The sequence below is a fragment of the Podarcis liolepis genome (assembly GCF_965112155.1).
Source record: "Podarcis liolepis genome assembly, chromosome: 5".
NCBI lineage: Eukaryota > Metazoa > Chordata > Lepidosauria > Squamata > Lacertidae > Podarcis > Podarcis liolepis.
In genome coordinates, this window is record NC_139556.1 from 92,926,927 (window position 1) to 92,942,290 (window position 15,364).

General features: G+C 46.6%; 1 protein-coding gene and 1 long non-coding RNA gene across 2 annotated transcripts in view; both read right to left on the reverse strand.

Moving 5' to 3' along the window:
• Positions 1–15: 15 nt before the first annotated feature.
• Positions 16–15,364, reverse strand: part of CCDC39 (coiled-coil domain 39 molecular ruler complex subunit) — a 30,058-nt gene continuing 14,709 nt past the window's right edge. The window contains exons 12-20 of the mRNA XM_083504007.1: positions 12,448–12,585; positions 12,040–12,248; positions 9,281–9,404; positions 7,564–7,723; positions 5,890–5,996; positions 4,667–4,807; positions 4,302–4,481; positions 4,052–4,125; positions 16–534 (exon numbers count right to left, since the gene is read on the reverse strand). Of these exons, the coding sequence (XP_083360133.1) occupies positions 396–534; positions 4,052–4,125; positions 4,302–4,481; positions 4,667–4,807; positions 5,890–5,996; positions 7,564–7,723; positions 9,281–9,404; positions 12,040–12,248; positions 12,448–12,585 (1,272 nt within the window). The 3' untranslated portion in view covers positions 16–395. The remainder of the gene's footprint in view (positions 535–4,051; positions 4,126–4,301; positions 4,482–4,666; positions 4,808–5,889; positions 5,997–7,563; positions 7,724–9,280; positions 9,405–12,039; positions 12,249–12,447; positions 12,586–15,364) is intronic.
• On the reverse strand, positions 653–2,277 carry LOC310707514. The gene is made up of 2 exons (XR_014526531.1): positions 1,347–2,277; positions 653–1,154 (listed from the first exon to the last, which is right to left on the reverse strand). It is a non-coding gene; the product is annotated as an uncharacterized lncRNA (long non-coding RNA).

Below are 15,364 nucleotides of genomic sequence, written 5' to 3' on the forward strand. Positions count from 1 at the left end.
GCTACTTAAGCCGAGTCATGAATAGAGGAAGTTTATTGAGACGGGTAGGGCAGGGGAGCACAGTTTGATATTGTTTTCTAAAGATTACCATTAGTTAAAGCTACAGAATCTTTAAAAAACCTGAAGAAATGTGAAACATTAAAGCCAGTCTTCTTAGGCTACTGAAATTATTAAATAACTTCATGTTCATTGAGGGTTTTTTAAAAAAACAACTTTTATTCTATTTTCCAGTAACTCAGCTTGTTTGATATAACCCAAAGTAAACAATGTTTAAATTACTTCTCCACAAAGAAACTTGCAGTTTAGCAAATTAGTATTTCTAAATAGTAGGTAAACATTAAATCATTTATGTCTTTAAAAGCTCTGAGACATTCCCTGCAGTATAACATTGAAAGCTAATTGGGGCTTTTGCTACGAGAGGTTCCAGAAAAGCTGCTTTGGCTAGAAGGACGTGAAAGAGTTTCTGCATTGGGACTCAAAGTCAGAGATACAACTTTAAGTTGAGCACCAGATGAAGCTGAACTCTTGGGGGACCTAGAAGACAAAAGGAAAGATGTCACACTATAAATATATCTTGAATATTGCAGAAAACAATACGATGTTGTAACATCCATATTAGCAGTGAAAAAAATCCTTTCTTTTTTTAAAAAAAAATGTAAAGAGAAGTCCCTGCCTTGGTCCCTCCACTGAATCTTACATGATTATCTTAAGCAGTACAGGAAGATATTAATGAACCTCCCTGAGCACTTGTCCCAGCAGCAGGGGAAGAAGACAGGGTCTTCTCGGTGGTAAACTTGGCATGGCCTCACCCATAAAGTACTCTTGGTGCTGTTCCCTATCTTTGCTACGCTTCTTGGCATGTGAGGTTCTTGCTTTTGCTACTGTCTGATTCCAGTTGCGGCCAGTGAGGCAGTGCTGCTCACTTTGCTTCCTAATCCTCTGCACTGCTACTTACTACCAAGAGGGAAGGGCATGGCAGTAGGGAGTGAACAGCGGCAGGGCCAATCTGACACGCCTGCCTCTACAACCACACCAAGCCCCCTGCTACCTTTCTCCCTTTTCTCTTGGTAGCCAAGAACCACGCATGGCAGGTGATCAATGCTGCTCTACCGGCCTGTACTACCTGATTCCATAGTGTCTTCGGTGGATCACTTCTCAGTACAGTGGTACCTCGGGTTAAGTACTTAATTCGTTCCGGAGGTCCGTTCGTAACCTGAAACTGTTCTTAACCTGAAGCACCATTTTAGCTAATAGGGCCTCCTGCTGCTGCTGGGCCGCCAGAGCACGATTTCTGTTCTCATCCTGAAGCAAAGTTCTTAACCTGAAGCGTATGTAACTCGAGGTACCACTGTACTTGCTGTGACTGTTGTGAGACCTTGCTCCAATCAGTCAAGATCCCCACCACCACCAAAAGGCGATGACCTCAGCACATGCTAAGAAACAGCTTATTGAAATGAGCTCAGTATGTTTAAAGGTATGAAGCAACACTCCGAAAGCATTAGGCCAAGAATGGCCCCTTAAAGTCCATTTTACACCACATTCAAAAGGATCGTTGAAATAAGCTTATTTTTACTGCTATCAATTGCTTGTCACACATGGACCACCGCTTCCCATATGAAGCGACCCAGACCCTGCAATCATAATCAAGGTCCTTCCTTCTTCATGTGCCCCCTCCATGAGAGGTCTGGGGAGTGGAAACATAAGAGCAGGCCTTTTCTGCAGTGGCTCCCTGTTTGTGGCATGCTCTCCCCTCTTGTGGCGTCGTCATTATATATATTTAGGTGCCAGGTAAAAACTTTATAACCAGGCCTTTGGCCTTTATCTGTGGCCTTTTAGAAGTGGGTGGGATGTTTTTAATGTCCGCTCCCTGCCCCTTGGTTTTAATGCATTTGGGGGTTGTTGGTTTGGTTTTAAGTTGCTTTGGGAAAAATTAAGTGACTAACAAATTTCAATAATAATGGGTCTTCTCCAGCACTGAATACTGCCCTGTTTTCCTTTGCTGCTGCCTTTGAAGTCCATCCAAGGGGAAAAGTGTGCCAGATATTAGATGCTGTTGAAGGCCTAATTCAGGCACAGGCAAACTCAGCCCTTCAGATGTTTTGGGACTACAATTCCCTGACCACTGGTCCTGTTAGCTAGGGAACATGGGAGTTGTAGTCCCAAAACATCTGGAGGGCCAAGTTTGCCTATGCCTGGCCTAATTATTTAATTAAATTTGTATACCGCCCTTCATCCAAAGATCTCGGGGGTTCACAGAATAATTAAAGCTCCTTTCCTTAGTACAGTGGTGCCTCGCAAGACGAAATTAATTCGTTCCGCAAGTTTTTTCTTCTTGCGAGTTTTTCGTCTTGCGAAGCACGGTTTCCCATAGGAATGCATTGAAAATCAATTAATGCGTTCCTAGGGAAACCGCCTTCAGACCAGGTCCGGGGACAGTCTGTCCCCCGACCTCTTCTGAAGGCTGGGGGGGGGGGACAAGGGCTTCTGAAGGCTGGGGGGGCTGGGGGGGAACAAGGGCTTCGCTGCCGACCCCCAGCATTTTAAAATCTCCCCGGGACACGGGGAGATTTTAAAATGCTGGGGGTCGGCAGCAAACGCTTCGCTGATCCCGGGACGGCAAGCAGATCTGCACCGCCATCCAGAGCGGGGCGGGACTTAGCCCCGCTCGGGATGGCAGTCCCGGGACGGCAGACAGCTCTGCGCCGGCATCCAGAGCGGGGCGGGACTTAGCGCCCCGCTCGGGATGGCGGCACAGATCTGCCTGCAGTCCCGGGACGGCAGACAGCTCTGCGCCGGCATCCAGAGCGGGGCGGGACTTAGCGCCCCACTTGGGATGGCAGCGCAGATGTGCCTGCAGTCCCGGGACAGCAGACAGCTCTGCGCCGGCATCCAGAGCGGGGCGGGACTTAGCGCCCCGCTCGAGATGGCGGCACAGATCTGCCTGCAGTCCCGGGATGGCAAACAGCTCTGCGCTGGCATCCAGAGCGGGGCAGGACTTAGCGCCCCGCTTGGGATGGCGGCGCAGATGTGCCTGCAGTCCCGGGACGGCAGACAGCTTTGCGCCGGCAATCTGGAGCGGGGCGGGCTTCACCCCCGGCTCCCGATGGCCGCGCAGAGCTGCGCTGATCCCGGGACGGCAGACAGCTCTGCGTCGCCATCCCGAGCGGGGCGGGACTTACCGCCCCGCTCGGGATGCCGGCGCAGATCTGCCTGCTGTCCCGGCACGGCAGACAGCTCTGCGCCGCCATCCCGAGCGGGGCGGGACTTCTCTGCTGTCCCGGGGAGATTTTAAAATGCTGGGGGTCGGCAGCGAACGCTTCGCTCCCGCCCGCCCGCCAGCATTTTAAGATCGCCCGGGGCAGCGGAGAAGTCTCCGCTGTCCCGGGAAGGCAGGCGGGGGGGAGCAAAGACTTTTGCCCCCCGCCGGCCTTCAGAAGAGGTCCAGGACCTCTTCTGAAGGCCGGCTGTGGGCGAAAGTCTTTGCTCCCGACCACCAGCAATTTAAAACAGGTCCCCGGAGATTTCCCTATGGGCTTTCGTCTTGCGAAGCAAGCCCATAGGGAAATTCGTCTTGCGAAGCGCCTCCGAAACAGAAAACCCTTTCGTCTTGCGGGTTTTCCGTCTTGCGAGGCATTCGTCTTGCGGGGTACCACTGTACTCCATGAGGGTGATTTAAGTGTCATACTAGTGTGAATATGGTTGTATTTTGCTCTAGCCGAAAAAGTAAGCTCCATAAACACTGAACGACTTTTCTTTGGTCAAAAGTCAGGACCAAAATTAAGTGGGGCTCCTTTTCCAGTAGATCATCAAGTTCTACTTGCTGTATTTAGTGACAGTTTGTGTGCAGGGTACCAGTAACAAATCAACTCTCCCCTTTATTCCCCACTGAAATAGTGAGTCACTGGTGTGTTCTCTTCATAGCTCCTGCCAAGTGGTCAGTCAGGAAAGATTAGTTACCTTGCATACAGACCATTTCCCCCATCCTCTTTGGATAAATGTTGTGGTCACTATACAGTAACAAAGATTAAAACATTTTTATAATAGCACTTACACATTTGAAGAGGATGAGCTGTGAGGAGATGACCGAAAGCTAAGCCGAGAAGAAATCTGAAGCTGGAGAGAAGCCTAAAAAAAAAGTATTGTGGTATTAACCATTACTGGATATAAACAACCATACCGAGTTCATATTAGGCTATTCCTTTGAAATTGCCGTATTTTGCGGTGTGGGTTTAAGGTCTGCAAGTCTTTGAAAGTTTTTGGTGGTGTTTTTTGGAAGCAGATTTATCAACACGAGAGAGTACCTGTTCGAAGTATCTCTGAAGTATTGTGTTCAAATCTGGATTTGATTCTGCAACTTCGTGCAGCATTATATCAATTGATCTGCTGAACTCTTTCAATGAACGAAGTTCAATATCTTGTTCTTCTTGTGTTTCTGATTGAGTCCTCTTTAATGCTCGGATCTCTCTAGTTACTCGGGCGACCTTTTTAGACAGAAAAGTATTACAAGTATTGTTTAATCGATGCTGCTATGGTAACAATTAGATTTCATGTTAACAGATTTTATATAGTAAATATTTTAGCAGTAATGGACAATGTTTCTCTCTTTTTTTATTGAAATTGAAACAATTCATTTAATAATGATAATGCTATCTTCATGTAAACTAACCTGTTTTGTGGCTCTTTCTAGTTTTGGCTTCTGGTCATCTATGTCTTTACTTAACTGCAAAGCTTGTGCTTCTTTCTCTTGTATTTTTTCTCTGCAGAGAGCCTCCTCTTTCAAAAGAGTATCAAGATTACCCTGCATGGTCTGGAGAAATACAAGTTTGTACATAAACCTGTTTTGAAGCCATTTTAAAAATCCATAACAATAAATAAATGCTACACAATAAAATAAAATACACATTGGCACATTCTCTCTTTCTTGAGTTGTAACTCAGATCTGTAAAATGAGAACAACAGTATGATATGAGAGTTAGAAGAAAGCTCAAGGAACTAGTGATTTACTTGTTACTTCCTTTATATTCCACCCTTGGAAATTTCTGGGTCATATACCAGGTAAGACATACTCCATAATAAAAAAGTACAAAAAATGTACAAAGGGTAACACAATTAGTAGGGGCTGTGTAGTTTGGAACAATATGCCTTCCTCCGACTTCTACTCTTAAATGGCATTGCTACTTCTCATGTTTTTAGAGGAGCCTCTATCTGTGTAATCAAATGCATAGGTGCAGTTTTATCACCAATAGCATCACCAACACTGACTTCTAGAGGGCCTGGTCCCTATGTTTTGTGACACCCAACGCGTGGACTGGAGGAAGCGGGTACCGTCCTGATTTTCTCCTGCCATAATATATGTTGTTGTTGTTTAGTCGTTTAGTCGTGTCCGACTCTTCGTGACCCCATGGACCAGAGCACGCCTGGCCCTCCTGTCTTCCACTGCCTCCCGCAGTTTGGTCAGACTCATGTTGGTAGCTTCAAGAACACTGTCCAACCATCTCGTCCTCTGTCGTCCCCTTCTCCTTGTGCCCTCCATCTTTCCCAACATAATACATAAAGCAATTATATATATATATATATATATATATATGATATAAAGCAATAATATATAAAGCAATTTAAAATCTACACGACTTCAAAAGAACTGGTAGGAAAGACAGTGACAGTTGCAAAATATGGAATGAATAAATACTCTTCATAGGATATTTGCACAGAATTTGCTTCATTCTATTCCTCCCTTTACACCTCTTCCTGTCCAATTGCAAAGCAAAGGTGGCACCTCACAGTGTGAGGAAGTGGATAGATATAAGAACAAAGTTGCTAGAAAAGTTTAAATTTGGATAAGGATTATAGAGTGGCTTAAAACTTAGCTTAAGACAGAAGTTTCTTTACCTGTATATCTTCCTGGATTTCCTTGATCTGTCTTCTCTTGTATCTGTATTTCTCATCCGCAGCTCTTTTCTCGTTTTCCAATTTCAGCTTCTCTTGATGCTCCTCACCTATTAAAAATACAATTATTTATTGAATTTATTGGTTGCCTTACCTCTAGGCAACATACAGGAAAAATTACTTTAAAAACACCCAGTCTAGTCCAATACAGCTATTAAATAAATACAGGGAACCAACCACAGTAAACTAAGCAAGGGTTTTTAAAAGTGGCAAAAGTCCACACTGCTACAGGCACAATCAACTGTAAACATGATCAGAAACAGAAGCAGATGTTAAAGTCATGCACTAATTTAAAAATGTTTAAATTATTAAAAGGTCTCGGACACTCATTTAATGATGGACTGTGGAAAGGATATGCGTTCCAGCAAAGGAGACTGCATGAATCGCTTCCAGCATAACAAAACTGATGCATTTCAAAACATTTAGTCTGCAATGAGACGTCAAAAGTGATCAGATCTACACAAATTCGCTTTTACAGTACCTTATACTAATCTGAATGACAATATTATGCAGTGTGCTTGACTGAAAAGTTTATGGGCTAATGCAGACCTAATGTGAGACATTGATTAACCCTGGTTCAGTGTTGATTGTAGTCATAAGTTGGTTCGCACAACATAGTAAGTGAAACTGACTTAGGGAGACTATGCCTCTGTGTGAATATGCAGGTTCCCCAATAGGTTCTTGTTCTTGCTTTGCTCCCCTCTGGTCCTTTCTAGGTTTGTTCTTGGTTGCAGCTTGTAATTAGTTCAGGGAGACCCTAACTGCAAATCAAAATTCAGATGACACATCACATCTAAGGGTGGTAAAAGGGATTGGTGCAGAACAAAGTATCTGTGAACTCCTGGGTCCCTGGGAGTCTGCATGTTCAGTCTTGCTAAATCATAGCATAGCTTACTGTGTTGTGTGAACCAGCTCTATGGTCAACTCAAATATCATTTTAATGCCTTATCTAATAAATGCTAAAGAAGCTCCTCTCTTAAAACTGCCTAACATGGCAGTTTTTCAAAAATCCTCGCAACTTATTAATGAAGATGGCATAATAATAAAGTAATAGAACCAGCAGAGGGAGCAAAAGTTAACTGCAAATGCTTTCTCTGTCATCAAAACACTGTTTTAATATTCAGGCACAAATAAAAGGGGGAGATTTTAAAGTTCCAATTTAGTTTGTTTTCCAAACTAGTTTGTATTGTGGTATTGTAGTCTGCTACACTTTCAGTGTAAGTAGCATAGCCTACTTGTGTTGTAATTAAACCTGCCTTTTATACTTAGGAAACGATTGCTTCTGAGAAAAAGGTACATCTGAAATCACTGGAAGGAACTATGTTGTTTAATGCAACCTGCATTTCAAGTCCCAATGATCCAACATCTTTTTAGGTAGCTCAAGCATTTCCAGCCCCAGGTGATGCAGTGAGGCTCATGGTTGTGCAAAGATTTGAACTCGGATCTTCTTCATCCATAACTCCACTGCATCACATAGAAAAGATTGCATGTTCTGAGCCTAGAAGGACTAAAAAAGCAAATTACATTGCAGTGTTTGTGGCAGAGCAGTTAGTAAGTAGAGTCCTTTCCTGATCTCCCTTTGCTCTTGGACTTTAGCCTTTTACCCTACTTACTTACTTTTCTCTGTGACTGCCTTGAATGTGTCTCGATAGTTGCTGTTGCAGTTATTAAGCACATGCATAGTATTCTCTAGGGCAATACATTCTTTCTCAGCTAGCTGGATCTTTGCATCCAAATCGTCTCCCTCACGCTGAAGATCTTCCTTTTCCTGGGCAGCCTTGAAAGAAGAAAAATCACTATTGACAGATTTCAGAATCTCAAGATTAATACCCAGTCCCCATCTGCCTTACACTGCAGTATTACACTTGGGTATTTATTAAAGAATCCATACCCTCCATCATTTCTCCAATGAAAGAGGGACATCCTATTCAACAACAACAATTTTATTATTTATACCCCACCCATCTGACTGGATTGCCCCAGCCACTCTGCGCAACTTCCAACATATATAAAAACATAATAAAACATTAAACATTTTTTAAAAAACCTATACAGGGCTGCCTTCAGATGTCTTCTTAAGGTTGTATAGTTACTTATCTCCTTGGCTTGGGGGGTCACATAACTCCATACTCTCCAACATTTCTCTGATGAAAATAGGGACGTCGTAAGAAAAATTGGTACCTTCTGGGATCAAATCAGAAACTGGGACAGCTTCTGTAAATCCAGGACTGTCCCTGGAAAATAGGGAGACTTGGAGGGTTTTGTGAATCCTCTATCAGAAAGGGGTAAGTAGTTAAGCACAAGTGCATATTGTCTAATAACACCTCATAACACTGCTTGTTTTCAATCCTGGGTGAAAATCTGGACATATGCAAAGATTTCTAGGCTTGCGTGAATCAACAGCAAACTTTCTTAAAAACAACTTTGCAGAAGGGCAGGCGAAAGTGCAGCTAAAACCCTATGAATAGTACCCAGCATGTTTTGAATGAGGTATGCAGGAAAAGTGTGTGAGGGAGCTATGAAAAAGCAGGGGGAGAGAATGTGCAACCTATTCAGTTCAAAAGAATGCCTAAAACAGCTGAATAAATCAGAGTTCAGTTAAATGGGGAAGGGGCTGCTAACAAGCCCTAACCAAGTGTAGGTTTATGGTCAAACAGTGGCCAATGAAGTCATTTTATCTGACTCCAGTCTACCAACTTTGGATCAGGACCCAATGAAAAGGTTGATCCAAGGGGAGGGGAGGAGTGATGGAGATTTTGTTATGGTTCATAACTTCTGAAAACAAATAAACATGTTTAGTTCCCCCCCCCCCCAGCCTTTTCTGAGACACCACGCACATGGTCACATGAAACCTCTCTCAAGGTTTTGACCACAGACTCTTCTTATAAAGCAACACCCTTACTGTTAAATGGCACTGAAACTGTAACATGCCCTGCCCACCAGTGGAAAGATTAGGCTGAATGGCAACACACACTTCTGCTTCCTAGGCCAATATCAAAAGTGCCACATTTTCCTTCTTCAATAACAAGTGTAGTCAGAAATACTACAAAAAGGTTGTTTGGCCCACCTCCCTGTCTATTCCTTCTGATTTTGAAGATGGTTGTGGATATTTTCTCTCATTTACACTTGGGATGATTGCACAATCCCTCAAATTCATGAGATTACTTGAGTGATCTCTAAATTGAAGTGGCAGATCAGGAAGTTAGGAACCAACCCATAGTCCAATCTCACACTGGATAGATGCAGGATACCCAGTAATGAAATCAGCAGAGATTGGAGATGAAGTATGGATAATTCGACAAGCTCATGGGCAGCATCCGAGCTGGAAGGTTACCTTGATGACATAATAAGTGTGAGATTTCTCCTCTTCTCCTTCTGGGGGCATCATGACAACGGTAATGATTTCATATCTGCTCTTCAATTTCTCAATTTTACCCAGTCGCTCATGAAACTCAGAACTGATTTGAGAAGAATAGGAGAAAATGACTAACAGGTTTGAAAGAAAATCATTTAACTCTTGGTCATAAATAAGTGAGACGACGTTTCCTAAGAAATCAGGTACACCTGTTGGGGGTACTGGGGCTTGACTTGAAAGTAATTATTATTTTATTATGTTTCACTTTTATTACTTGCTTTATACAAAAGAAAACTCAAAGCAACTTTACAGCAAAATAAAATACAAGCAAGTAAAAGCAATTAAAAGCAATTTTAAAAAAACATACAATACAAATCTAAATTGTTCAACCAACAGTAAGAAAAACAAATCCTACTATACCCCACTGAAAGATTAACAGCACAGCAGAGGCTAACTTAAGCACCTAAAGCCTAGGTAAATAAAATTTTCTTAGCCCGACTATGATGGTGCCAGGTGCATTTCCCTGAGGAGAGCATTCCACAAAGATCCTCCTTTCCAATCAGCAGAGGAAAAAGGCTATTAAACCTACAGGCCCATCCATGTCCATAGAACATATGGACAGTGCTGAAGGCTAGAGGGGAAAGCCTTTGTGCATCACTGAGATTGGGTTTCCCGGCAGTCCCTCCTACCCGGACCATGGAGCTTCCACAGACATATGTGATTCTTTCTTTGAAATGTCTTTTTGATTTTCCTGTGACTGCCAAGTAAGAGCAGGGCTACAAACTACATACAAATGTATGCACAAAATCCTGGCCATCAGCTCATCTAGTGAGGAGAAGCCGCTTTGAGAGGAGATGGTTTGGGGCAGAGAACTGTCCTATTTCATAGTGTTGCAGGAACCCCCCCCCCATCATTCAGTTTGTACAAACTTCACACACACTCACACTCACACACTACATACGCTATGCTTTGTTATAAATTCATAGAAAAGCAACCATACATCGGATTTGCACTGTTCCACTTTTATTTTACTCCATGAAGGAAGGACTACAAAATGGGGAAGGTTTGATACAGGCCACCATAATCCCTTGAGCATACCAGCACATCCACAGGAGCCCTGCCCAGTTGCTATGCCAACCCTGATGGTCCTAGACAGAAGACAATCAAGATCACAAAGAACTTGCATATGGGAGTGGATTCAGCATGGACTGGAACAAAGGACAATGATCAGAGCTTCCCACTGGGGGCAGGAAACTGGAAACTCCCCTTTGTCACCTGGAAAGTACTCATGGGGAGGGGGTAAGGGGGAACCAGCCAGGTGACAGGACACTCAGGTTACCACCACAACTCCTCCCTCAACCCCTCCTTTCTGTGATGTATGCATGATGTTTCTGGGGGTGGTCTTAATCTACAGGGTGGGAATTTCAAAAGTTTTTATAAGGCCTTGCACACCATTTTTCTGTGTCTTTCCTCTCTCCTGCAAGTGAGGGGAGCACCCTGTTGCAACAGTTCAATAAAGGCCAAGCCTACAGGCTGCTGTTTTGCTCCAAGTTATCCTGGTTGGTGTCTTTGTTTTTTGTCCAAGGGAGCCCTCGGATTTTTCCGTTAACAAAAGCTACTTTTCTTTTGTTAAATTTAACAATTGCAGATTGAGATGAAGTCTGTGCTGCCTTGGTAAAAGACTTTCCAAATGCTACCCATCTAGATGCATCCTTGGGGGACCTCTTCCCTTTAGTGAGACTGTGTGTGAACCCTATAGCAGAGTGGATGATGTCGCTATTAAAAACAGAGAGCACAGTACTGAGGCTAGTGGTATACCCATCTATTGTAGTTGCTGTTGGTACCCAGTCCTCCCGACTCACAGTTGTCTCAAATCCCCACACACAGAAGGAGACAAATTCAACATTACATTGCAAATTCCTGCATCGTGGGGAGCTGCCATCCAAGGAACCTTACCCAAATATTTAAAGGTTTGGCATTTCAGTCTTACAGCTGCAGAAGCTGCCCCCTGCTGATTGTATCTTAATATTGCCACTGCTCAGAGAGAATAAGCAACAGCAGGAAGCAACCCCAAATCAAATTATATGCAAGTGCCAATTAGTCATGTAATTATCACAGGAAAAACACACAGAGCCTGCCTGCTTGGCGAGGGGTTAAGCTCCAGTCACACTAAATCACTCTAATTTCCTATTGCGTGGGCTGTGGATGGAAGGAGGAGAATGGAAAAAAGGGCTGCCAAATCAGCTGGTTGAGTGTTCATTTCCCACTTGGCTTTAACCACCCGCTGCACAAAGATTCTTACTTCCCGATTTCTTAAAGCTGTAGAAAACCAGGTCCTTGAAGCTCGTATCTTGGTTTCTGTAACTGACTGTAGCTAGCCTTTATTGGGCCCTTTGCTGATTTACATTTTTATAGAAAGGTAGGGTGCAAATGCGATAAACAAGCAAGCAAGCAGGCAGGCATAAAAGCAGGCTCCTAGTAGCAGAACCCTGCCTGAGAATAAGTATTGAGTGTGTTTGCTTCTGTCTAGAGTTCTTGTACAAGGAAATTTAGAAGCAGCAAAGTAATAGCAATTCCTGACAACCAATCACACAGGTACATCAGTAATTAGCTAACTACCAAGGCTGAGAAAGGCAGCAAGTATAAAGTTGGTCTTCCAAAGTGATTCCTTCAATATCATGTGTTTCCTTGAAAAGAGAAATCCATTCCCACCTCCACGCAGCACATAGGGCAAATACCTCAAAGTCTGACGCTCCTGCTCTATTATCCTTATCTGTGTCTCAATCATTGCCTTATGAACTTTGATATCCGCAGTTCTTTCTTCCATTGCCGTTTGAAGTTGCTGCTTCCGTTTTTCAAGGGAAAGAACTTGCTCCGCCTTGTTGTACAGGGTATCTCTTACACGTTTCAGCTCCAGTTTCAGGAGGTTATCTTCAATCAACATATCCTTCAGTTGGCAAAAGAAAAAGCATATTCAGCACTAAATCCAAAGCCTCCTGAGATGTAACTTTTTTTTTATAATAGTTTGGTTTCCAAACTTGTGACACGTCAATTTAGGTATGCCCAAGGGCCATGGACAGTCTGTCAGTGCAAAGAACACAAGAATCTGTGCGGGTCAGCATTATAATAATTATTTTTATTTATACCTGCTTATCTGCTCTGGCTTTTTTTAGTAGCTTCTCTGATTTTTCAGTGAAAAGATTTAGCTCATCTACTCTGGTTGTCAAGCCAGCCATTTCTTCTCCAGTCTTAGTCATAGCCAACTTGATAAAATGGATGTCATTCTGAAAGAAAGAAAAAAAGAGTTGCTTTTAGTTTGGTCATAAATACTGTTTTGTTATCAGTAGACCCTTGCCACATCCCAGATCCTTACCTGAGCAAAATGTATTTAGGTCTCAGGCATCTGAGATTACATTTAAACCCCTTCCTTCTTCCAAGAAGCCCAGACACATGGGTGACATCTACTGATGTCCATCTGCTTGCATAACAGAAACCTACTACCACAAGATGTCTAGTTTCTCTTTTCCCCACTCCAGCATTCCCCAAGCACCCCCAAAATCTGCTTCAAATGGTCCCTGATCCTCTAGAGAAGAGGAAAGAGAAGTGTGCAAGGATGCCTGCTCATACTATATTAGATCTCCCCCTATAGAACTGGCATTCCCAACCACACCTCTGTCCTGATATTGGCTGAGGACAAATGTGCTGAGTTCCAAACAATGAGTTACATTAGACCATTATGTGGGCTATAAATTACCGTATTTTTCGTTCTATAGGACGCACATTTTCCCCTCCAAAAATTAAGGGGAAATGTGTGTGCGTCCTATAGAGCGAATGCAGGCTGCGCCGCTAAGCCCAAAGGCAGAACAGGAAGACGGAGCACTGCGGAGCGCTCCGTCTCGCTGCTCTAGCTTGGGGACGGCTGCGCGCAAACCTCTCCAGGGCAGTGGGGTGCCTTCACCCCGCTGTCCTGCAGAGGCTAGCAAGGCTGTTCCCAAGCCAGAACAGCGAGACGGAGGGCTCCGTCTCGCTGCTCTAGCTTGGGGACGGCTGCCGCAAACCTCTCCAGGGCAGTGGGGTGCCTTCACCCCGCTGTCCTGCAGAGGCTAGCAAGGCTGTTCCCAAGCCAGAACAGCGAGACGGAGGGCTCCGTCTCGCTGCTCTAGCTTGGGGACGGCTGCGCGCAAACATCTCCAGGGCAGTGGGGTGCCTTCACCCCGCTGTCCTGCAGAGGCTAGCAAGGCTGTTCCCAAGCCAGAACAGCGAGACGGAGGGCTCCGTCTCGCTGCTCTAGCTTGGGGACGGCTGCCGCAAACCTCTCCAGGGCAGTGGGGTGCCTTCACCCCGCTGTCCTGCAGAGGCTAGCAAGGCTGTTCCCAAGCCAGAACAGCGAGACGGAGGGCTCCGTCTCGCTGCTCTAGCTTGGGGACGGCTGCGCGCAAACATCTCCAGGGCAGTGGGGTGCCTTCACCCCGCTGTCCTGCAGAGGCTAGCAAGGCTGTTCCCAAGCCAGAACAGCGAGACGGAGGGCTCCGTCTCGCTGCTCTAGCTTGGGGACGGCTGCCGCAAACCTCTCCAGGGCAGCGGGGTGCCTTCACCCCGCTGTCCTGCAGAGGCTAGCAAGGCTGTTCCCAAGCCAGAACAGCGAGACGGAGGGCTCTGTCTCGCTGCTCTAGCTTGGGGACGGCTGCGCGCAAACCTCTCCAGGGCAGCGGGGTGCCTTCACCCCGCTGTCCTGCAGAGGCTAGCAAGGCTGTTCCCAAGCCAGAACAGCGAGACGGAGGGCTCCGTCTCGCTGCTCTAGCTTGGGGACGGCTGCGCGCAAACCTCTCCAGGGCAGCGGGGTGCCTTCACCCCGCTGTCCTGCAGAGGCTAGCAAGGCTGTTCCCAAGCCAGAACAGCGAGACGGAGGGCTCCGTCTCGCTGCTCTAGCTTGGGGACGGCTGCGCGCAAACCTCTCCAGGGCAGCGGGGTGCCTTCACCCCGCTGTCCTGCAGAGGCTAGCAAGGCTGTTCCCAAGCCAGAACAGCGAGACGGAGGGCTCCGTCTCGCTGCTCTAGCTTGGGGACGGCTGCGCGCAAACCTCTCCAGGGCAGCGGGGTGCCTTCACCCCGCTGTCCTGCAGAGGCTAGCAAGGCTGTTCCCAAGCCAGAACAGCGAGACGGAGGGCTCTGTCTCGCTGCTCTAGCTTGGGGACGGCTGCGCGCAAACCTCTCCAGGGCAGCGGGGTGCCTTCACCCCGCTGTCCTGCAGAGGCTAGCAAGGCTGTTCCCAAGCCAGAACAGCGAGACGGAGGGCTCCGTCTCGCTGCTCTAGCTTGGGGACGGCTGCGCGCAAACCTCTCCAGGGCAGCGGGGTGCCTTCACCCCGCTGTCCTGCAGAGGCTAGCAAGGCTGTTCCCAAGCCAGAACAGCGAGACGGAGGGCTCCGTCTCGCTGCTCTAGCTTGGGGACGGCTGCGCGCAAACCTCTCCAGGGCAGCGGGGTGCCTTCACCCCGCTGTCCTGCAGAGGCTAGCAAGGCTGTTCCCAAGCCAGAACAGCGAGACGGAGGGCTCCGTCTCGCTGCTCTAGCTTGGGGACGGCTGCGCGCAAACCTCTCCAGGGCAGCGGGGTGCCTTCACCCCGCTGTCCTGCAGAGGCTAGCAAGGCTGTTCCCAAGCCAGAACAGCGAGACGGAGGGCTCCGTCACTCTGCTCTAGCTTGGGGACGGCTGCGCGCAAACCTCTCCAGGGCAGCGGGGTGCCTTCACCCCGCTGTCCTGAAGACGCTAGCAAGGCTGTTCCCAAGCCAGAACAGCGAGATGGAGGGCTCCGTCTCGCTGCTCTAGCTTGGGGACGGCTGCGCGCAAACCTCTCCAGGGCAGCGGGGTGCCTTCACCCCGCTGTCCTGCAGAGGCTAGCAAGGCTGTTCCCAAGCCAGAACAGCGAGACGGAGGGCTCCGTCACTCTGCTCTAGCTTGGGGACGGCTGCGCGCAAACCTCTCCAGGGCAGCGGGGTGCCTTCACCCCGCTGTCCTGAAGACGCTAGCAAGGCTGTTCCCAAGCCAGAACAGCGAGACGGAGGGC